This window comes from Haemorhous mexicanus, chromosome 3 (assembly GCF_027477595.1).
Source record: "Haemorhous mexicanus isolate bHaeMex1 chromosome 3, bHaeMex1.pri, whole genome shotgun sequence".
Lineage (NCBI taxonomy): Eukaryota > Metazoa > Chordata > Aves > Passeriformes > Fringillidae > Haemorhous > Haemorhous mexicanus.
In genome coordinates this window covers 73,786,462-73,811,879 of record NC_082343.1, presented here as the reverse complement: position 1 = coordinate 73,811,879, position 25,418 = coordinate 73,786,462, and the positions used below count along the sequence as shown (strand labels likewise).

Here is a 25,418-nt window from a genome sequence, read left to right as displayed (position 1 = left end):
CCAAAGCACTAGGTGAGATCAGAGCCAAAGCTTTCAAACGCCTTCCTGGGAGCTCTGAAAGAAGTGGCTCAAAGCTTATTTCACCTCTGCAAGAGAGCAGGTGTCTGCCATACTGTGGCAAGCACTAAAACTGTGGTGTTTGTCACATTTCTTCTTCCCACCAATATTTTACAGAATCACAGAATATGTTTAGTTGGAAGGGACCCACAAGCATCACTGAGTCCAACTCCTAGCCCTGCAGAGGACCATCCCCAAGAGTCACACCACGTGCCTGAAAGTATTGTCCAAAGCTTTTTGAACTCATTTTCTTCCTTACTGCAATACAAAACCTCAAAGAAATAAAAGGGATAAAATAGAAACAAACAACAATAAGCAACTTGTTTTCCCCAAGCATTAATTCTATCCTCCCATCCCATGAGATCAAGGCAGGATTCAAACCCCAAATACTGTGAGAAGAAAGAAAGTCATTGAGCTCTTCCAAATCAATCCCTTTTTGGATGTGATGGATTCTTAGGAGAGGGATGAAAATTATGCCAAAATTACTTACTCCTCTGTAGAAAAGGGGAAAATTATTTGTCTCTGCTCAGAATCAGTTGCAAGTACATGCCTTCAGCTCTCTGGTATGAGAATGCTTTGTCTCAGCAGATAGATTTAAATGATCTTACAACTTACAATGATCTATTAATATAGAAAGTCACACTCGAGTTCTGGTCAATGGGGTTAGCATTTGGGCTGGTGCTGTGTAACACCTTTGTCAGCAAAATGGACAGTGGATTGAAAATATCCTCAGCAAGTTTGTTGGCAGTAAGCTGTGCAGTGCAGTGGACATGCTGGAGGGAAGGGATGTTAACTAGAGGGACCATGGCAGGCTTGAGAGGTGGCACTGTGTGAACCTCATGAAGTTCAACAAGGCCAAGTGCAAATTCCTGCACTTGGATCGACACAATCCCAAGCACAAATACAGGCTGGGTGGAAGCGGACTGAGAGCAGCCCTGCAGAGAAACTTGGGGTGTTGGCAGACCAGACACTCAATGTGTCATAGCCAATGTGCACTCACAGCTCAGAAAGCCAACTGTGTCCAGGGCTGCATCCAAAGAAGCATGGCCAGCAGGTCACCACTCTGGTGAGGCCCCACCTGGAGCACTGCCTCCAGCTCTGGGGTGCCCAACACATGCAGGACACTGACATGTCAGAGCAGGCCCAGAGGGGACACACGATGATCAGAGGGCTGGAGCACCCCTCCTATGAAGAGAGGCTGAGAAAGTTGGGGTTGCTCAGGAGAAGGCTCTGGGGTAGCCTAATTTTGGCTTTCCAGTACCTAAGAGGGTCCTATAAAAGAACTGGAGAGGAACTTTTTACAAGGGCATTTTGAAAGAGAAAAAAGGAAATGGGCTTAAACTGCAGGACAGAAAGTCTAGATAAGAAATTATGAATAAATTCTTTACTGTGAGGGTAGTGAGACACTGGAACAGGTTGCCCAGAGAAGATGTGGATGCATGATCCTTGCAGGTGTTCAATGCCAGGATGGATAGAACTTTGAGCAACCTGGTCTAGCAGAAGATGTCTTTGCCCATGGCAGTGGGGTTGGAACTAGATCATCTTTGAAATCCTTCCAACTCAAACCATTCTTTGATTCCATGATATATATGTGGGTAAGGGGAAAAAAAACTATGTTAAGACCTTCTCTATAACCACACTAAAAAAAGAGAGATTAATTATAGCATCAGCTCTTGCATTGCTTGGCAGGTTGAGCTTACTACAGTTTTCAGAGGACACTGCTTTCCTCTGTTATTTTTATATTAATGAGGGAATCTAATGCTCATGGAATGATACCACAAGCAACAGCAAGATCCAGGAATAGCAGGGGCAGGTGCTAAGCACAAGTTTCTCTGCCAGTCAATCTCAAGCCTGACTCATCTTCTCTCAGTGTTGTATTTTCCTGAAGCAGAGATTAATCACTATGCCAAACTGTATGGTGTAAAGTTCCACTTGGAATGAGTATGACTGTAGACAAATTTTCCCTATCAATGCCTCATAACTTGAAATCAGTACTGCAACAGTTTGGTGATGAAGTGAAAGTGAGCAAGAAAAGAATAAAATTCTCATGAAAATTACTTCTCCTGCAAAAGTAATTTCTGCAAAAGAAAGGTGGAAGTTCATTCCAGCACAAAGAAAAGTATCTTTTTTAAGACCTGTGCTGCAATACCTAAACAGCAGCTGCTTTTTAAATCAAACTAAGTTGTAAAACCAAGTTGTGTTATGAATTTCACCTTTTGCAAGAGCTAATCCAAAGTGCATCTGTCAATAGCAACATCTATTTTTGGTTCATCTCAAAGTATTTTAAGTAACGGAGGGTATTCAAAGAATGATAAAAGGAGCCAATCAACATTTTTATTGTTGCAATTTTAATACTTAAAAGCCTACACATCAGCCTAAAGGTAGGTGTGCTGTGAGCCACACCAGAACACTGTTTATCCATGATTAAGTGTCACTGTGAGGTGCTAACATGGAGAGGCATATAAGAACATAGTTGGCAACTTTACAGAGATAAAATACTTTTATTTAAATAAAATGCTTTTATTTAAAGCAACAGTTGAGTTACTAACACAGCAAACATCTTAGGGCATGTGCTGTCTTTAAGTTCCTGTAAAAGTGATTTTTCCTTCTGTAAAGCCCATCCCAGGCTATTTCCTGAAAAAGTCTGTCATTGTGATAGATGAAAGTACGCAGGGAAGAAAAAACAAATTTCAAGAAGTGCTTGGCAGAGGAAGAGTAATTAATACAACTTAATGTGTCATTTAACAAAAGCAGCCAGGATAAATTTTTTTATGTGTAGGAAGCATTTTAAACAGTTTTTAACTTTTTCATGAAGGTCACAGAGTCTTTCAAGGTAAGGACATAACTACCAGCTGCAACACAATAAACTACACTGTATTTGCAGGGTGTCACATGGACCCAATAACTTACAAACATGCTCCCACCCTGGTGAAAAATACAGATGTGTTGACACAGCTCTCCCTTCAGTGCAAGTAGGCTAATTTGCTCTTAGTTTGGGCTGTAAAAGGATAAGATCTTAACCCTAGGTACAAAAAAAGCAGCAGCTCTACCACAAATTTTCTTAGTGTAGTAAACTTTATTACTAGTCTACCCTTGCACTTTGCAACATATACCAAATACTGTAGATTGGATCTGAAAGACCAAAACAGGCACTGTGGCAATTTTCCAAATGCCATCAATTCAGGTTTCATATACAGGCGACACCTTACATTTCAGTTCAAATCTTGACCCTGTTATATTCAAAGACTTTTAAAGAACAACTCATTACAGTTTCATATATGCTACACAGCAAAGCTGGGAAGATTGCTAGTATTAGTAGGTATTTCTTCAGGTATGTGACAATAAAGAAAGAACCTTGGCAGGAGACCTACCTTTCATTAAGGACATGGATTAGGACAGTCATCAACATTATCCTTTACTACTTAGTAATTCTGATGGAAATTAAAATTATTAAATAGATTCTGCAGCATTGTTCATTCTCCTATAATAATCAGGGTTTGCCTATTTTCAGTATATTTCTTGCATTCTTATTTTAATTTTTTTTCACAGCTCCCTGCAGTGCCGGCTGTGTTTTGAAATGGCTATGTATTCATTTAGGTTGACAGCCTTTTATACCCTGCTTTGATACCGTTCCATCCCCTTTCCCTCCTCCAAGCAGAAGCATCATCAAAGCTCTAAGTGGGACCACACAAATGGAAACAAAGACTGGAGTCCATATGACCTATGCAGCACTGACAGGCTCAGTTACTACAAACTTTAGCAGGCAGTCCCAGCCCTGGTCGTGACAAACAGCCTTTTTCACAGCTCAGCTGAGATTTCTCCATGGATCTGAATGGAAGATATCATTCCAAGAGGTTGCCATACTGAGATAATTTGTTGGTATAAGGCAAAACTGGATGACTGGTGAGCCAAGAGTGCTCTTTATAAGCACTGATCCCAATGTAAGTACACAGGTCACATTTCCCTAGAGCTGGAATTGAGCAGAAGCTGAGAAAGGAGAAAACCAGAAACAGTGATACTGACTTCCACCACATTACAGCATAGCAGTGAATCTCTGCCACTGCTTTACAAAGTGAAGGTTTCCAAGGGCATAGCAACAGCATGCTTCCGCCTCGAAATTATTTCTACTACTGTTCTACTTTACCTTAATTTAGCATGCAATTGATTTAAGTGTAAAACGAGATTTCATTTTTCCAGACATTTATTTTATAAAATTTGATTTACTAGAAAAATACATTATCTCTAATTTACAGCAACCTCTTCTATACCCTTTTTAATTACACGGGTATTTGTGTTTCATTATTATCCTTCTGGGTTTGATGGCAGCATTACAATTGTACCAAGTTCTTTCCTAAAGAGAATGCAGTTTTCTTTTTTTGATCCAGCTCACTCTGCCCTAAAGTTATCCTGAGGAAGACATTTAATGAATTCGAGTGAAGCAGCAAAAATGCATTCTCTGTGAGAACATTTCCAGCAAATTGTTCTCTACCACTGTCTGGAGATGCAGAGACAAACAGATGGGACTGTTTACAACCACCTCATGTACACATAGTACAGCCTTTACGCTTTTAGAGAATGTGCCTTGGCATGTGGCAAAATTAAAAATAAGATATTAAAAGAAGTATCTAATCTCTTTTCGAAGACTCCAAGCCGTGCTGTCACATGGCTTTATGTTGCTTACCTTCTACATAATTTCACATTTTTGCAGGCTAAGCTTATTTAAGTTCCACTTTTGGCACTAGATTTTGTTATGCCTTTGTCTAAAGAAAAAGCCTCTATTCTATTCTTACTCTTAGTCAGAAGATGGAAACAACCTACACATAAAAAAATGAATCCACCCTCAATATTTGTTCTATAAATTGCAGGTCTTAAATATGCTAAGCATCCCAATATACTGACTGTTTTTCTAGACTCCTAATGATTTCAGTTGAGTCACTAATCCTCAATGTTTTTCAAAGACAAATACATGGGCACTTAGTGACACATTTTGTGATGACTTGGCAATATTAGGTTTATGGTCGGATTTGCTCTTAAAAGGTCTTTTTAAATGATTCTGATTTCAACAAATTTCCATGAACTCTCCCTACAAGTTCCAGACCTGTCTTAGAAGTCCTGACCAGGGCCTAGTACTTTATCAGGGTCTTACCAAAGCTGTAAGCTGTAGTAGAAAGATAATTTACTACTTAAAATGTGTATTTTGTATAGTCTTTTTAGTAACAACACTTGTTATGAGGTCAAAGCAGTTGTCTATGAAGAACCCTGTTAAACTGTAGCTTACCCTGTTTTCCACTGAAGTAATTTATCTTAACTTTATAAACCTTAAATTTAGCTAATTCTAATATACCTTCACTATGTGTAATAGGCACCTCCAAAGGAGTCTCCATGCTACCACACTAAGATACTGGTCTGAGCCTCTAGAGCACCTACAGCAGCAGCCAGTTCAAAACCAAAGCACAGTTCTAAAGCAAGCCTCCTCACCAATAGCTAAGTCCAGTTGTCTTGAGCTCTTGTATGGGTGATTAGAGCAAGACAGCAGGGTTCATGTTTATTACCTGAATTGTCTGGTAAACCGAAGGATCAAATCCTTTAACAGTCACTTCTCGGAAAACTCTTGGCTCCAGTTCCTCTTTGGTCAGATCACAGTGATATATAATACCTAAAATACAGAATACAAATGCAAGCTTGTTAGCTTAGTATACAGCCACCATTAAAAAGATGCCAGTTTAGGCACTGTGATGGAGTCATGAATGGGAAAGGTAACTCAGCAGGGTTTATCAGTAGTTTTGGACACATTTTTTCATTTGTCATACAAATTAACATTTACATGTATGCATTTCATCTAAGGAGGGTGCAAAGGCTTTCTGTGCAGAAAGAATAATTCTCACCACTCACACAAAGCCAGGGGGGCTAAGCAAAATAGGGGAAAAAACCCATTCACATCAAGTTAGGAAGGACTTATTAAAAACAATAATGCTAGAAGAAAGAAATGTAAAGTCAAATTTAAAACATCTCTTTTACACCAGACTGAGAGTAAATACATCAAGAATTTCACTCAGGTCAACAGTTTTCTCCTTATGATAAAATATTTGAAATTAAAATTCAAATGGCCCAGACAACAGAAAAACCTAAACATCCACTTGAACTTGTGGCAGACTAGCACAGGTTACTTATGGAACTAAACAAAATCTGGTCTTGAGTAGCTTTTCTTACATCTTGATCCTGCAAGTTTGAAGACAGCTTCACTTGAGTTGTATGTATTATTTCCAAAGGATTGTGCCCATGAGAAAACTTATGTCTATAAATAGTATAGAACTTCTAGGTTGCAGCAGAAGCTGAATCACAGGGAATGCAGCTATCTAGACACTACACAAATGTGTAATTAACCAAGAATAATTTTGCATTTAAACTGTAAAACCTATTTCCTGTCATTCAACCCTAAAAACATTTGAATATGTGTCATACAACATGACTATGTTTGCACACTGGTTAACATACTATAAAATCCTAATATTCATGCCTGTACTACAGATACATGTGATACATAAACTAACTTGAGTGTTAATTATTCTTTGTTTTTCTCCTTTACAACAAGCTGGTCCCAGCAAAATTTGGAACATATATGAGGGAAAAGAACAGCAAAAGGTATGGCAATAAGCACTCTACGGGGATCCTCAATGTAATAAAGTTAACCAAGGTAGACAGGTCTTGATTGAAGTCCTGATGTATTGAGTGCATTATAGATACATTCAGAAAATAGAAGTAATTACTACAGAGATTATAACTATAAAATTCAGACTGACTAAAACATGAAATAATGAGGAAACTTATCTGATACCAGGGAATTGCCTCTTTAAGTTAGTTTTACAGACTGGAAAATCAGGAAGATAGAGATTGGTAAACAAATGCAGATGTAAACAAACATTTCTAGCAATTGATAAAGCCTTTTTCCATAACAGTGAATTAACAGGGGACTAAAAATAGGACTACCCTAGTTTGCTGGGATTATTTTTTATTTATCACAAATGACACAGCAAACCTAATCAGGTTGATAGGTCCAAACCAGCATTAAGGCAGCATTTCCCTTAAAGATCAGGATCCAGAAAATGATGTGGAAGTTCAGTGTAAAGCCCTCCAGGCAGCAACAGCAGAGCAGCTGTTTGACACACAGGCAGCTGCCCAAGCTGGGCAATGTACTGGCAAACACTGCACACAGAGCAGAATTCCCACATCTTAGCAAACCACAGGATGAAGAACAAGCAGAGTCACAGACTGCATTTCCAGAGCAAATCAACCTAATGTTACACTAAAATGCAATTCAACCCCTGCTACTGCTTCTCTTGTTCTGTTGTATTTTTAGGGTCACAGCAGTTAATATGAAAAAAATTGTAGCATTTTTAACTGTTTTGCTGGGTACTAAATAAATGCAAAATGCCAGTGGTCACCTAGGCATCAGACCAGAGTGGACAGCAGGGATAACCATATTTTTCAGGGAATAACAGAAATTATTTTATGGTGTCAGCATATATGGGTTTAGAACTCCTTTACTCATTATTTCATATACATGGTTATTATTACTTTTGTTGTAGATATTAAACAGGAGTATGTTAATTTGTTTCTCAATAGAAAAAAAAAGAATAGTCCAACCTAATACAGGTGCAAATTATATTGATAGTAAAGTAGGAAATATTTAGGTTAACCAAGGATCAGCCCCATACCTTTTGTATGATTATTCCACTGATGAGGTGAACAGAGGTTGCACACAAACTAAAATAAACCAACCTAAAAATTACCTCTCTGGTCTGCTCTTCTCATTCCTTCCTTATCCTCATACAATCTACCCATATTTCCTACCTCCCCTTTTTCTTCCAGATTCCAGGTCACTCTGCCCCAGTTAACAGAGCTATGCCATAGTGAATTCTTTGTAGATGCTACAGAAATCAATGAAAAGGAGAAAAATAATCTGCCTAAGCAACCACCAGGAAGTGAGAGCAGCTATTGCTGGCCAGCTGGAAAGCCACAGGCTAAAACAGATGTGGGCTCTTCCCCTATACATTTTTAGCAGCTGCAGAGACTCTCTTGGATCAGCTGAGATGAATTGTGCAGGCCTGTAAAACTGGCAACTTCTGGCTCACAGTGTGGGCAAGTCAACTATGAAACATCAAGCTGGACAAAATAAGAGATAAATTCATGAGTGTGCTCAAGCTCTCCTCCAGCTCCAATGGCTGCAACAATCTGAATGTTGTTTAAAAGAACTGAAAATAGATCATATCAAATAGATCATATTTCTGCTTATGTAAACAGTAAGACAATAGGCAATTCATCACACTTCTTATCTGCTAAGATTGAAACCTAATTTTGAGAATTTGATATACTCCTTTCTAGCAAAACCAGCAAACTTATCCAAAGTATTTTACAGTGATTTCGCAATGTAATGTTGCTGTGCTCTAACTGAAACAAGCAAAAACATAGGTCAGATGCTATAAGCCCATTTTTTATCCCCTTATGATGCAAAACCATGGAATGAGATAAAGATGCTGAAACCTATCTGCCCCTTCATATTTGAATCCTGTCTTGTATGAGGTATTGATTGTCTGGGCCATACAGAAAGAAAAAAAAAAAAGAGTGAACAGTATTTTCTTGTCATATACTAGATTGACAACTGTGTACTGTGAAACTCCCTTCCTATACAAAATCCTAGAATATTTACTGTTTTGCCACACCAGTATTATGTAATGCTTTGGACAGCTCCAGCTTTGCAGGACTGTACAAAGATTATTCCTACAGCAATCCAACAACATCAAATACTGTAAGGACAGACAGTAAGGATGCTCAAATAAGGCTATGCATAAATGAATCCTAAAACTATCAGAGAACAATTTCTGTGACTTGTATTAATGTTCTTTAGAACTGTGATTAAAAATCACATTAAACACATTAACAATTATCTTTTACTGAATTTTTCACCTTCTGTCCTGCTATATGAAGGAAGAACTGTGAGAATGCTACAATTTTATCTCCAGGACAAGTCACTCTAAGGTCTTAATGCAGGCGTCTCAAATACTTGAGACAGGCACATAATTTAGGCTTGATGGATCACAGACTGATGCAGTTTTATGTGCACAGTCACTGCTAACATGGGTGGAAGCAGTTTCATACCAATATGCCAAATAACTACTAAACTACAGAAATGAGAAAGACACAGTTCTCGGGAAAAGGAACAATAACATGAGACAAAAAAAAAATCTTACCTGGAGATAAAAAGGAAGTAAACTGGTAGAATATTTCAGTGTCCTTCTTTTGGCCACTATATCCCACAATACTACCAACTTCTAGGGGAAAAGTCTTGAGATGTGCACCGGTGGCTAGGTCATGAAGCTGCAGGATATTCTTCACATCATGCAGGTAGCACAAAACCAGGAAATTGGACCTCACACAAGCAACCCATTCTGCACAGCATGGAAAAGAAAAACAAAGCCACAGAAAATATGATTTAAAAAAGTAAGAAAGAAAACAATCAGACATACTCTGATCCTATGCATTTAGCATACCTAAATGCATGCAGCAAAATTTCTGACACACACTGTCTTTAACTCTTAAATCTTTGTAAATGAACCCAAAATAAAGTCCGACATTCTCTGGAAATGCATTAACCATGCTGCTAAAGTTAATTTATGCAGACACAGGAATAAAGAATTGCTTAATCAATATGCTTATGCATTTAGGATATTTATAGATCAATACTGCTCTTAAATATCACAGATTTCAATGCATAACCCAAGCAAAACATTTATCTCTGCCAGCAATACTTATGGAAAGTCATGAAAATCAAAACAATCATTATAATTTATACTCAAACTAAACTCGTAAGGAAAAAAGACATGATCCTGTAATGCACATTGAGGTATAGAACCTAGATGTTACTATTTCTCTTGGTTCTATTGCTGAAGTAAACAGGAGAGTATTTTTGCAAGCAAGCCCTACTGGGTAAGAAAAGGGTCATTCTGAGGTGATATTCTCATCATGCCATTAAAAAAAGCCCATGTGCTTACTCAAGATGCTAATGTTGCTAAACAGCATTCTTGAGACTGTAAGGTAATAGGAGCAGGATGCAGCACAGTGAACTCAATCCAGCAGAAGGATCCAGGAACAAATCCCTCTGCAGAAGTTCACTGCCTTTATGTCTCTCCTGGCAGTCCTAGTTCTAGTCCCCCTGTGTCTGTGCAGCTGTGCAGGAATGAGAGCCTCTGCTCTACAGAACTTCTCCCATCCTGAGTTTGTTCTTTGGAATAACTACTAGACATATGTGAACCTTTATTTCATGGCATGCTAATTTTTCAATTTGACTTAAAAAAATTAAAACCAATTAAAATAAAAGATCTGGGTGGTCATTTCTAAAAATCTCTGTGGTTCTACTGACTATCTCACTTCAATCTCCATCTCTATAGCCTATGAAGTGTAGAAACTCTTTGGAGCTCCAGTTCACCCATGATATATAATGTATCATATTATCTCCTGTCTCCTGTGTCATTGGCTTTAGATCTCTAGTGACAAGTCTATTTATTTACTCATACAGACAGGAGAAAGTTTAAAACATCCTACTCTTGCTCAATATTTCTGTCATTTAAGAAATTATTTTGCAACAAAAGTATTTTAACTTCTCATTAATTCACAAATTGAATACAAGGAAGACAAACTACAAGCAAAGTTAAAAATCAAAGTATCCTGAAGGAGGTAATGTGGGACATTTTTATTTGTTTGTAAGACTAGATGAGGAGGTGATTACAATTCTCTTCCAACTACATATACACAACTTCTTCTCTGACAGTGCAGACTGGAAATCTAAATCATGGGCAAAATACCAGTGTTGGAAAACGGCTTTTTTTTTCTGCTGGAAGCAAAGAATTAGGAGATTAACCAAATGAGCAAGAAATTTTAGGTAGGACAGACAGGGGTACACTGTAATGCCAAAGTAGCACTGTGAGATGGAGAGTTCAATGTTACAACATTGGAGGAAAAAATATCACAGTATAAGCATATAAAAATTGATGGAATTTCAGTTTTATGCCATTTTATGTTATTCACATCTTAACAGCTCTTTCTAGTTTCCTTCAAGTCCTATAAAACCAAGTAATTTGAATTCACAGAGCTGTAAAGAAGACTGTCTTATAAATGCATCTTTGCATATTCAAATTCCAGAATAAAAGTCCCGAGCTGTTTGTTGCGCCCCTTTCATTAGGGGAACAAATTTTTGGAACTGATGGTCAAAACTTGTTATTCTGAAAGCAGTTCAGGTCTGTCATGATCCCCTAGAGCTCAAAGAGCTTCAAATCCTTTTAGCTTGTTTCTGAAGGACCAGTGAAATGTAATTCTTGTCTTTCTAGTTATGTGAAATCATGTTTCATAAATACCTAAATAAAGCTTTACTACTCCTCTCTTCTCAAACACCACCATTCATACTTTTTTTAACCCTCAAACTTTCCAACACCCTCATGAGCTTCTGGTCTAAATCTGGGAATTTTCTAACTAGAGCCCCAGAGAACACTAACTGAAATTTTAGCCATGACCTGAATTAGCAAGGTACAGCATAAAATAACACTGTTTATAAATTAGTGTAATAATAGATGTGTAATTTTAGCTCTAGGGTGGCTAAAATTTCTTAAGTGATGCTGGAGAACATAATAAACGTAAGTTAGTAGTTCTATTCAATTACATATTTTGAAATAGAGAATCGCTCTTGGCTGTATACACAAGGAGAATATGTAGTAATTTAAAATATTTTTTACATTGTCACTCCACAAATTTTCCAACATTTTTATGTGGTTTATGAAATTCATACAAAATACAAATTTAAAAGTTAGCATCGCAACAGCAACGCACCTTTTTTAATTGCAGAATTACTGCCTCTGCAGTGAGGAGGAGATCCCATGAACTCCTCTGGTATTCTTAACCACATCTATAATTAAAACGTCCAGTTTTACTCTCAAAATTTCTTGAAAAAAATTTCACAAAATGGATTATAAACACTCCCAGACCAACTTCAAATGTATATAATATATAAATTTGCCCCAACAAAAAAAAAAAAAAATTAAGGGATTTTTACTTTAAAATTGCATTGTGGTGATACTTTAATTCCAAACAAATTATTTGATTAAACAATTCAGTTCAATGGATTTTTTTTTTAAGAGCTGATGTTCATTATTACTTTGACTTATATATTTATGAAGAGGTATTACTCTTTTTATTAGAAAGATTCAATTGCTCAGGAAAAAGGCTGCTGGCTTATGTGGGGATTTGTGCTACTAAGGAACTTGCCTAGGAAGCAGCAATATCAACTCTCCATCACTTCTTTGGTTTACAAATTAGATGCTCTCAGGTGGAGATAACAGATGAGAAGCCAATGCAAGACGTTTTTAAAACATTCCATGAAATTTAGGAACACAGCTTCTGTGTACAGTACCTGTATTATAACTGGGTTGGGTGCATTGCTAACTGCCTCCAAAACTTACAGTAATGGCAGCTACAAAGAAATGCAAAAATCAAAATAGAGCAAAACACTGAAGCAGTCTTGAAAAACCAGAAGTAAAAGAAGACACTAAGAGCCAACACATATACACAGCAAGCTAAAACAATGCTGAATTTTTAACAAGAGCTATTTTTGACTGCAAGCTTTGAGTCTCTGTTATTCCCATGCTCAGCACTGAGAACCACAGATACTGTTGGGTGTGTTGCATTAGCAGACAACCTTTTGGTTTTACTCGTGCAGTAAAGGACGCATCCTGCATGCCTCCGTATTTCCTACAGAGGAACTTGTAAGACTGTGATTTCAAATCTCTTGTCTAAGCCTGACACCATTGCTGTAGGCACCCTTTATAGACAAATGGGGAGAAGAAATAAGCACCTTTAGAGTGCAAATGAACCATTTATTTTGGACACCCTATTCTGGGATACTGTGAATTGCTTGCTGAGCGTGTGCATATACACAAGTGATTGTTTTAAAAAATCTAACTATCCAAAATCTGTCCAATATATAGGTCAATTTATTTTCAGTTAGTACCAATAAACAGAGCAGCTACTCTCTGGGATACATCTAATTTATCAACCTATCTACTTCCAACATCCATCAGGCACAGGATTTATATTAATACACAATAAACACTAAGAGGTTGCCTTCTCCAACCTGAGCTTCTTGCTTCAGGCATCAGAGAGAGATGAACACACTTGGAGGCAGTCCTAAGTAGTGAAAGCAGGAGTGAAATTATCCTTGGTACTGGCCAATTCTCTCTGAAGAGTACAGTGACCACTTTGGTGACGACAGTAGGTTACACACAATTCTTCAATAGCTAAATTTGGGCTAGAGGAGATACAATTCTTAACAAGGCCTAGAAAACTGAGCTCAACTGTGTCGAGAACTTCTAGTTCAACCTTCAATTCAGATACTGCTACTTTACAAAACCCATTTTTTCTTCTTTTGACAGTTGTCATTAGTCACAAAGTTGCTAACTTGGCACCCGCAATGTTGCTATGAACAACTTTTTGAAACAGTTTCAGTGACAAAGAGGGTTGAATCCTCACACTAAATATTAAGGTTAGTGCCGCTAACCTTAATGACTTAAAACAGTTTTGACCTTTCCTTTCTGCAGCACTAACTACAGCATGTTAAGTGTCTGAAAGTACAAACATGCCTTGACAGAGGCAGGCTGAAATGCTGATGGAGAACACACCACGCTAGAGGAGCCAAGCAGGCACAGAGCTTCAGCAGGAACTGCTGAGTTACTTGATGCGCGCTGTGCTTCTGTGTCCACTCAACGCACGTACTGTTGAGTGAGAATAATTAATGGATTTCAATGGACGCCAAAGCTGTAGCTGCAAGACAGACTTGGAAGGTCATGGCAGTTTTTTTGGTCATCACAGACACTGACCATGAACTTCAGTGTCTCTGCAGATTAACAGGTACCAATGCTGATCTCAACTAGAATGACCTGTAACCATCACTCAAGGATACTTATGACTAGACTTGCAGTTAAGCATGGGCAATTTACAGAATAAAACATGAATAATTCTGAAATGTGTGAGTAAATGTTGACAAGGCCTCACCATATAAAGCACGTATCTTCTCACTGAGACCCCATCCTCTGTGGCAGCCTGCCATTTTAAAGTTAATGGGAAAGCTTCAACCAATTTCAACAAGTCAAGGATTTGGTGCTGCTTCCGAACTTTCCCTCCTGGCTTCACTGTGGTGCCAAACCACAAATTTCAGCTGCAGTAACTCACCTCCCCATCTCCCACACATTTATGAATTAGTTACCAGGTTAAAGGTATAAAGAAAAATACTATTTTCCAGTTGGGAATTGTAGCTGAGGGAGGGAAAGCATTTTACATGCACTGAGTTTAGGTGTGCAGATGTGTACAAGGTACAGGAAGCACTGCTAGCTTTGCCTCTAGTTATTAAATGGCCAACTGAGATTCAAGGAACTGTTCAGGATCCCCTCCTCATCTACAATGCATTCAGGAATTTGTCTTACTCCTCAGTTCCCCTTACGCAGGAGATCTGCTTTTCATTGCCACAAGGAAAGGGCTGGATACTAACTGCTGCTCTCCAGATGCCCTGCTCTACCAGTACTGAGCACTCAGGGTGCAGTGGGGGGTGCCACAGTTCTCAAAATAAATCATTTAACCTTCTAAACCCAGCAGGTTTATCCTGTGCCTTAGAACTAGGGTTGCAGGTCTGTTATGGTCAGTCTGCAGTTACAGTCTCATAGCTGCCTTTCAATTCAGCAGGCTTCTTGAAGCTGTGTGGTCATTTAAAGTACAAGTTCAATGTCAGATGTGAATCTCTCCTGTGGTTTTATTGTAGACTCCCTGAAAATTAACACTTGATAAACAAACTCCAAAGGGAAGGAAATTAGCTTCATCACACTACAATATGCTCTGAGGCACCCTCTTCAATTTCCTTTTAAAACAGCCGTCATTTATTTCTTCCCTAAATTTACCTCATCCCTGTGTAAAATCCCCACTGACAGTTGTAAATTGAAGTGCGTGTACAGCTTCACTGCAGGAATATGCTTGATTTCCCCTCTTATTTCCCAAATTATCTCACTTATAAACAGTTATTGAAAAAGAAAGGGTCAAAGCCAATAGAAAAGTCTATCTTAAAGAATATGTTGAGGAAACCAAATGACATTCACATCATCATGTAAGCATGTGTGTTCATTCCTTGGTTAGATTGTATTAGCTGTAGCATCTTTCTAAGACTACAATGATACTTTGTGGAACATCTCTTTATGCCAGTGATGGACACTGGTAGAGATTCTTAATTCTCAATCATGAATTTATTAGTTGTAAATAAATCTATTTCTGTAACTGCAGCTTTTATGAAATTGAATCTAAGTTAAGACACAGAAATGAACAGGCTATGTCTTCTTGGTAGGTCATACCAGAGTAGGATCCACATATCCCAATAAAACACATTTGTGACCTAGGGTACCACTAACTATAATGCTTGTGAAGGAATACTAATACAGCTAAATTACATCTTGTTAAAGTCACTCCCACACGTAAGTAAAAAGCAGTAATACCCATTTACCCTCTGAATCACTGCTGTCTTAGCTTTTGCAGAAGGAGCTTCATTACACTGTCATCTCTTTATCACCCAAAGCAAATTCACTTGACTCCAAGGTTTTCAAGAACAAATTATTAACTGTCATCGCTATAATTATGTCTTCCTTAACAAAACTTGTAATGATTAAAAGAGCCTGACATGGAGACTGGTTTGCTTGCTGGCTACATCAAGTGAAGGAGTGAGGTTTCTTATTTATTCAGGACTACAACTTCCTGAACATGATAGATACAACATTAATCTCCAGTCTTTGTCCGTAACAAAGAAGCAACTGAAGAATTTAAATTTACTTTTCCGTAAGATTTACTATAGATTTAAGATCTACTTAAAACTCATCTTCTTACGGAGACTTTTTCATTTGTTAGGTCAATCCAATTTCTTTACATATGACTCTAAAAAGCTATAGAGAGAAGTAGACATATGATTGCCTGTTCTGGCTTCACATTCAAGTACAGTAAAAGATTAATGACACACAACATATTCCTGAAAGTCACCCTGATGGTTTTATAAGACAGATTATGTTTGCTTTCAAGTGTTTAAGAGCTGAACACTTTTAAACTCTTATGCCTGTTGGGTTTACAGTCTAAAGGCCAGTGTCCTCAGCAAACCCATTTATCTGAGCTTTCAGGTTTTTAGTGCAGTTCTTGTTAAGTCTGTGCTGTCAAGGCTGTCATGTCTAAGCCATTAAATGAATGCTGCATGCATTAATTTTTTTTTTTTGTTTGTGCACGAACATGAACTCATCACGACTTTGTCTTTAGAACGAAACCAAAACGGAGCTGAGCTAAATACCACAGCCTAGGGAAGAGCAGACCTGGCATTTATCTTACTCGGAAGTAATAGATAATTAGGGCTTATAGAGCCACTGGTCAAAGCTCCTTTGGCTGCCTAGACCACTCTCCATGTAAATCCACACATGGCAACCACATTTCATGTCAGTCACAGGTTTCTGTCCCATTCTGTTTATACACTCACCACGTCCAAGTTTGGTCCTGCCTTATAAACTGTTGGCCCTCATAACTTAAGCACAGCTTAACACACTGGTCATGTGTGAATTTGCACATGACCAAAATTAAGGCTTGGAAGCAATTTTTCACTTATATCTATTACTAATTCTCTGCTTAGGACTTGAAACATACTTCATTTAAGATGCAGGTTGCTCCTGATTAAAATAGTTTCCAATCTTAAGAAAAGATTTGTGCCTCATCAAACTCTAATTTGCTATATTTCCATTCACTAAAATTCTCTCAATGTTCTAGACCCCAGTCATTTGCAACATCACTACAATTCTGGATATGTTTAGAATCAACATTTATGTCACACTGGGGACATCTAGGCTGGGGCAGAAATCACACAGGACACATTGTGAACTGCAGACAGAAATAAAGATTTTTTTTAAAGAGACAAAAGCCTTAAGATGACTTTGAAATGTAGTAAAATAGGTTTGTCTCAGTGAGGAAAGACAGAAGGTACACTATATGTACATATGAAATCAGATACACAAAGAGAATTCTACTCATTCTACAAAGCAGCTCTTCACTGGAGAAGTAGCAAACATGAAGGAATTTGTATAAAAATCGATTAATCAAAAATTCAGAGATTTTTGAATAACTAATTATGCTAGTCAGATAAATCATAATTATACCTTGTACTGTATGGAGAGCAAACTACATAAATGCACATGAGGCATCTGTCAAAAAACAGCTCAAAGGTGGTTCTTCTGTATTATCTGAAATGAATTCTAAGCTTTCACAGAACTTTCTGCAAAATGATAGGATTAAAAAAGACACCTTTATTTTAATTATATCAAAACCAAACATTTATGTTTTGAACTTGCTTCTATACTTTAAGAATTCCATGCCCTTAAACCTTCCTAAGGCTTTTTTTTTTCAAGTATTGTTTACTCCTCTTATTCCAGGAACAAAAGAAATCCTGTCTCAAATTCTGACCAATACTGTTCAAAGCATGTTGCAGTACTGCCAGATTTGCTCTTTCCCTTCCTTCTGCTTACAAAGTCCCTCTTGTTGTAATCACTGACTGTCTAGTAAACATTTATTTCACTGACATGAAGCAGGAAAACACTTTCCCCTCATTTCCTACAAGCACCGAATTAAAACAAGGACAGATGAAGCAACTTCACCAGGACCACACAGGATGCTGGAGAGAGAGAGAAAGAGATGTTCTGTTCTGAATCGCTTGTATCTCAGCAAGTCTTTTAAATTACAAACCCTAACCAAAGTTTAAACACAGGAAAAAAGCAAGAAGGTCTGTAAAAGATCATTCAACAGACTAATTACTGAATTAATTTGGAAAAAGCAGAACCTAATGTCTTTAACTTGACATGAACTCTTACCTAGAACATCTTTTTCATGTTCAGGGACGAGAACTTTCCACTTGGATTCCTCTGGATCACTGAAGTCAATGTTGATTAACCGATAATTTGGAGAATGGCGGTTTGTCTTGAAAGTGAACACTGTTCCCTCATTGGTGACATACTCGTACTCAGCCTCAAAGTTATCAATCAGCTTCACCCACTGAAGAATTCCTGTAAGATCAAACACAGAAAGTCAATTCCTCGAATAAAACCTTCCAACAACTGAGGGCAAGGCCTTCCTGACAACTGCTGCAGGCTCTTTCTTGAGCAATGGTGGTGAGCAGAAGCAGCACAGTCAGGGAAAGGCCAGAATGTGCACCAGGTATTAAGAACTTCCAAAGACTGCCGCAGATCAATAGGCTGCAGTGTAAAAATGCCAGTTCACAGATGTGTTAAGATGACTGGTTTGGAGGAATTTCTAGCAAAATACTGATAGAATTATGGCTTGTGTTTCACCAGCTTTCCTAAGGGGCTTCTGGAGAGTTCAAATGCTTGCCACAGCAATGCTCCTACCACAGTGGCTGCTGTGAAGCCAACGCCACCGAGCACGTCAGGTTCTCGTCAAGGGAGCTCACAAGTGCCCCCTTCTACAGACTTAAAATGAAGGGCTGCAGCTAAGTTGATAGACTGCACTAAGCTTTCAAGTGCAATTTTATTTTTAACGACTTTTCTAAAATTACTATTTAATTATAAAGAAATGTTTGGGGATTTTAGTACCTGCAAAAATTTTACTTTGAATGGAAAGTTTTCCATTCTCCTTAAAAGCCCAGAACTTCCCAAAGAATAGAAATGATGCTATTGGAATGAGTACAATAAACTTCAAGATGAGGAATTTTTCTTTCAACTCAGAAACAACATTCCTGAAATGCTGTTCTGCAGAAATTTGTCACCATCAAAGAACAACTACAGTTAGCAAAAACATCTGGGTTTCTGAAGAAAGAAACTGCATTTTGCCTATCAATCTCTTAGAATATCACTCAGTAAAAGAAGCAGACTTCTCTCAAAAATGAATTGCCTCAGTTTCAGACTGTGGTACTGAGAGTGGGTAGTACTGACTCAACCTGAAGATGGGATTTTAAGACTCCACTGCTTTTTATTCACATTTTCCTGTTTTGCAATAGGTTGAGATGTTAGTACAAAGAAAAAGCAGCAAGGCTAGATAAGATATGTGATATACTTGTGATATGTACAACCCAACCTATCACCCAAACTTACTATTGCAAGCATCATACATTAGCTATGCTCAAAAATCAGAATCCTTATTGACATCTGAAACTTATATCTTAAAATAACATTTAGTGCATTGTCTGCCCCTTTTCTAAAGCTACACGTTGGGTTTTTGCTTTTAAGTTCAAACAAATAAACTGTTCACAAATCTGTCTGTGAAACTTTAAAATGCAATGTTTGTATCAATAAAAAAGCATTTCAGCTTATTCTATAATATTAAAAACTGAGAAGAATAATGCAAGTAGATCATAGCCAAGCTGTAATTACTGTAAATTTAAAAAAAGAAAAGAATAATTGAGGAAGCAGTGAGATGACTAAGGTCATTTTAAACCCATTAGATGTAATAACAGAGTATAGTCAGGCCTGGTACATTCATAAAGTTTGTATCTCTTAATTGCCATTTTGGTTTAAAGAAAACTTCCCTGTCTCTTCATGCAAAGCGATTGAATTCCACTTTGTGTCCTACTGTAGTATGAACTTTCCACACAATCCAGTCAATTTAGTATCCTCAGTGAATACACTGCCCCTTAAATTTTATTTTTCCTGAGATCCAAAGTTGTGCCCTTCTCGAGGGGTTTCATGCTGAAGAAAAATCCTGCTAAGTCATTCCAGTTGCTGTGAGTTACACAGAAAAAACCTGCTTTTATGCCCAGTAAAAACAAAGCAAATCCATCCTACAGCAAACACAGCAAACACCATGAAACCATTTCAAGATCCCAAGTCACACGGCGTTTTATTTTAGCAAATAAAGACTTTAACTGCAGAGTAACACCATAACAATACTGGTATCTGACAGAATGAACCATCATACTGAAGTACAAGACTTCATAAAAAGAAATTGCTGGACTGTTGAAAAAAACCACTTTTTTAATGGCAAATGTGCACAATAGTTGTAGTCTCCATGAGTGCAACAGAACTTGGATTCCATGAAGAAAAAGGACAATAATGTGACACTAGGGATTTACATTGCTTCCTTGCAACTCATTCATCCACTCCCAAATGAGAAGCTAGTAAATAAGTGAGAGGGTTGATGTTCTGCAGAGGTACACTTTGCTGTGATTATACAAAACCAAGAGCATCCATCTTATTAAAGTGGCTTTTATGTAGTTCTTAGAAGACAAATATTGCAGTTGAATTACCTCTAAACCAGTGTCTTACTGAAGTGGTAAAATACACCAACATCTAATCCAGGATCAGAGGCAACTACAGGCAGCCCCTACATCAGACACATCATTGCTGCACAGGGTATGTGCTGCAGTTCTCCAGTGAGAGGAACAAATCCTTTGCAATGACACAGGTATCAGCCGTAAGAGGATGATTCTTTATGCTTGGTTGCAGGTGACCTAGTTGTGGCTGTGACTGAAAGGGATATTCTTGCATTGCTTCAGATGCTCCTGCTTAGCCTTCTCCTTTGGGCTAGAAATAACAACTTGATGACAAACACAGGCACCAATATGGCTGAAAAGTGATGGAGACAGACATCATTTCTCCCCAGATCATGCCAGTGGCAACACAAGGAAGGGACAGGCCTATCGAGCTTACTAGCATGGCACTGCCCCCATGTCAAGCACTCTGGCATAGTCCCTCCGTAACAAAAGAAGAGTATGTTCAAAAAGTACTTGACAAACAAGGTGAAGGACAGACATTCAGTACATTCTTCATAAAAAGGAGAGAAAAGAGTTGAAGAACTCGATCTTGATAAGGCATTCACAGGTTTAACCAGCACCCCTCTGAGAACGTGTGTCTTTGAGAAGAATCACTGAGAAGTGGCATTAGTCTAAGGCTACTCTTAACACCTGAAATGCTGAAGACTTCAGTTTAATCCACATAAGGACACAATGAAATAGATTTATTATATACAGGAAAAGCATGACAGTTTCCTGTATACCACAGCTATACCCTAATCTTTTCCCCTGCCAGTCCTTCTATTAAAATACATTTGTTAAAAGATAGAGATGGTTTTGCCTGTATGTTTTATACCAATCAGTTATTCATCACCACATAACTGCATTACAATAGAAACTGCAGGGAGAATTCAGTGGACAATAAAGCCACATCACACAACAGAAAATCATAATTCTACAGAGCTAGGCTTCTGCAAATAACAAAAGCAACATTCAGTGTTACAGACAGAATTTTTAAACAAAGTTTTTAGATGCATAGAAGATCAGAAGAGGAACTGTTTCAGTAAGCATCACAGAATAAGCCCTCAATCTTGTACTGGCCTCTGAACATAGTAAAATATTCCACGGTCTGCTGAGAGGTCTGGGTGATGAAGCAGGTCTGTGAATGACGACTACAGGAGAAGGAAAAGTTAATTTGAACAAATTGGTAAGAGCATGAAATATCACAAGGTCTTGTTACCAACCCTCTTTATACAGAAAGAATAGAGTGGCCGAGAGTCATGTTAATCACTTCACGAAATGTTCTTGATACTTCCGTATTTCATGTTTCATGGAAAGGCCAAACAATCAATTAATGGCAAATAACCTCTTGTCTGTGTACTGGAGAGACAGGGTTTAACAGTAGGCTTATCAGACACTGGGAAAAAAAGTTTTCAAAAGGCAAACACTTGCATTTGGCTTTTTTCAAGTGCTCTAACAGTCAAAATGATCAGGTGAAGATATAAATGCTCACCTCCATAAATTTCATTCTGTCTCGTCATTTTTTGCAAGACAGCTTTTCTACAAATGGGGCAGAAAGCTCAGGAAATGAACCAGGAGGCTTGGCTCATAACAACAGGACAGGTTTTCTAACCCAAAGAATGATGCCACATTTTATTTCAGTACACACATTAAGTAAATAAACTTCTACCTAAGAAAAGATCATGATTTTTTAACTCCCAGATTTTCACAGAATCCAGAATGATTTGGGTTGGAAGGGAGCTTAAAAGCCATCTAGTTCCAACCACCCTGCCATGGGGATAGGGTCAAGTTCCACTAGACCACGTGCTTAATGCACTGTCCAACCCAGATTTGAATACCTGTATCCACCTCTCTCGGCAGCCTTTTACAGTGTTTCACAGTACTAATCCACAGTAGGTTTTACATTCAATAGAAGACAGAACCTCATACAGCATACATCAGATTAGGAGAGACTATTTCAGGGCCCTAGTGGCATGTTCATTACATATTCTGGAAACTGAATGGCAGAGTCCTTCACTCAGACATCTACTTCCACATCAGAATCTAATTTCTTCTTGAATCATGCAATACTCAGCTTGCTCCCAAGCCCCTGCTCTGAGCAAGGCAGCAAGGGAAAAGAACTCAGGGTTTTTTCCCTCTTTTTCTTCAAAGAAACAAATATTTAATTTTCTCACTCTGATCTCCAAAGGCAAGAGATGTTTTCAAACAATTTGGACTTTCTTTAAAAGTAAGATCTCTCTATGTCTTGGGACCTGACTTCATTTATAAACATCGGAGGGAGGAAATACTGTAAAGGAGATATTAGGATGTCCTAAAAAGGAATGTAACTTCTGCATTTGTATTGAGAGGGTACAACTCATCTTGCAGACAATGGTTGGCAGCTACTCGATGATCATGGAAAGTTAATGTATTTGCCATCTAAAGTATAAATAAATGGAAGGAAGCAATCTTCATTCCTTTGAGTTAAAAAGTTCAGACATGCCAAGATATATTCAAAGATTAATCCAGGAGAAAGAAATCAAGCACTTTTATGAACAGACATTTCTCAATCAGTTTCAAGGCTCCAATTTTACTTCCACTGGGATAATCACTCAAAAGACAGGAGAAGAGAATATATATGATTCATTTTGAGAGAGTAATAGCTCATGCCCTCAGACAGCAGAACACAGCAACTGAAAAGCAGGCATCCAAGCTAATCTCTCTCCCTCACACCACACTTTCTCTAATACAAACAGATTAAAGCACAAATACCTCATCTAAAAAATAACTTCATTATGAATACTATTTACCTGGTGGTGTTCAAAGCCAGCTTGAATAAGGCTTTGAGTAACCTGGTCTAAAGGGAGGTGTCCCTGCCCATGGCAGGCAGGGGTGGGACTGGATGATCTTTCATGTCCATTCCAACCCCTCAACATTCTATGGTTCTGTGATTTATGAATGTAATGTCCAGTCAGAGAGTAGGAGCATGAAGACGTCCTTGCTCAAATTAACAGCAAGCTATTTAATTTCATAGAATAGTTTGCATTTGAAAGTACCTTTAAAGGTCATATATGCCAATCCCTGTGCAATGAACAGAGACATCTTCAACTAGACCCAGTTGCTCAAAGCCCCGTCCCACCTGAATTTAAATGTTTTCAGGAATGGGGCATCCATCACCTCTTTGTGATGTGGCAACCTGTTCAAATGTTTTAACACATTTCTTTTAAAAATCTTCTTCCTTCTGTCTAACCTAAACCTACCCTTTTTGAGGTTTAAAACCATTACTGTTTTTTGTACGGGAACAAGCCCTGCTAAAAAATTTTTCCCCACCCTTCTTATAGACTCCCTCAAAGTTGCGAGGCAGCAGCAAGGTCTCCCTGAAGCCTTCTCTCCTGCAGGCTGAACAACCAAAGCTCTTTCAGCCTTTCCTCATAGGAGAGGGGCTCCAGTCTTCTGATCTTCATCATGGTCCTCTCTGGCCCACTCCAACAGGTCAATGTCCTCTCTGTGCTGGGGTCCCCAGAGCTGTGTGCAGTGTTCCAGATGGGGTCTCATGAGAGAATGGCAGAGGCACAGAATCCCCTCCCTCATCCTGCTGCCCATGCTGCTTTGGATGCAGCCTAGTATACAACTGGTTATCTGGGCTGTGAGTGCACATTGCTGGGTCATGTCCAGCCTCTCATCCACCAATACCAAGTCCTTTTCAGACACAGCAGGGCTGCTCTCAATTCCTTCATCCTGCAGCTTGCATTGATAAAGGGGGTTACGCCAACACAGGCGCAGCACCTTGCACTTGACCCTATGGAACTTCATGAGGTTCCCATGGGTCCATTCCTTCAGCTTGTCCATGTCCATCTATATGGTATCCTGTCCTTCAGGTATGAAGCACAACTCAGCTCAGTGATGTCTGCAGTCTTGCTGAAGGTGCACTCGATCCCACTGCCTATCCAGCACTGCTCCCAGTACGGGACCCCTGAGTACCTATGGTCCCATTGGACCACAGACACTCATCACCTGTGTCTATTGGGACACTGAATTGGTTGACCACTACCCTCTGGATGTGATCATCCACCAATACCTCATCCACACAAAAATCTGCCCATCAAATTCCCAAATCTACAATTTAGAGAAATAGATATTGTAGGGGATCACATCAAATGTCTTACAGAAATTCAAATAGGTGACACCCCATAGTGCTTTTTTGTCACTAATTTTATTTATTTTTACTGCTAATAATTTCCCTCCAAAAATAAATACATATAAAGTATGTATTTATACTTATATTTATGCATAATAAATAAAAAATACAGTGAAAGCAAAACTCTGAAACTGACATTTAAGGGATATGAAACATTTTTCTTAAACACTCTATTGTTGATCCTTCCACATATTTTTCAAGAAAACTAATTTTTTTCTCCCCATTTGTTATGATAAAAGAGCATTGTTCTGATATTTATTTTTGAAACTTTTTTTAAAAGTTACTTCAATCAAAGAAAAGTTTTTCAAAACATGGAAGAGTATTCTCCCTCTCACTACATTCCACTTTACAGCTGATGCCTACTGTCACCTCACTGTCTCTTGTTCATTTTCATTAAAAAGGTTTTGATCCACTATTTCAGGCTACACAGCACATGCTGACTCATCCCTTTGATGTTACTGTATATAGCACTGTTCATTGCTTATTTATTTATTAAGAGAGCCTGATAAATTGCAGGGCTAAACTAAAACACAAAAGGCCAAACAATCCTATTTTCAACACTGAAGTGGACAAACATTAACTTTTTCCACCTGCCCTTAAGTCATATACATGCTTTTTTAGTGTAAGGAAAAAACCCCAACATTCTAAACATAGAAACAGAATTTTAAAAAACTCTGACTGATAGCCTTGATCTTAAATTCTTCCTTGCAACCTTTCCCTGCCAGTCTAATACAAAGCAATTCCAGCTGAAAATGACTAAGCTGTGAACTTCTGTGTTTGCTCCATTTTTATCACATCTTTTCAAGCCAGTGGTTCTCAAGT

At 38.2% G+C, this 25,418-nt stretch overlaps 1 protein-coding gene across 2 annotated transcripts in view; it reads right to left on the bottom strand.

Annotated features, from left to right (window-relative positions):
- The window catches only part of PREP (prolyl endopeptidase), an 86,507-nt gene that overhangs the window by 29,637 nt on the left and 31,452 nt on the right, over positions 1–25,418 (bottom strand). For both annotated transcript variants that reach the window (XM_059842374.1, XM_059842375.1), the window contains 3 exons: positions 18,027–18,218; positions 9,306–9,503; positions 5,610–5,713 (listed from right to left, as the gene is read on the bottom strand). In XM_059842374.1, coding sequence (XP_059698357.1) covers positions 5,610–5,713; positions 9,306–9,503; positions 18,027–18,218 — 494 coding nt within the window. The remainder of the gene's footprint in view (positions 1–5,609; positions 5,714–9,305; positions 9,504–18,026; positions 18,219–25,418) is intronic.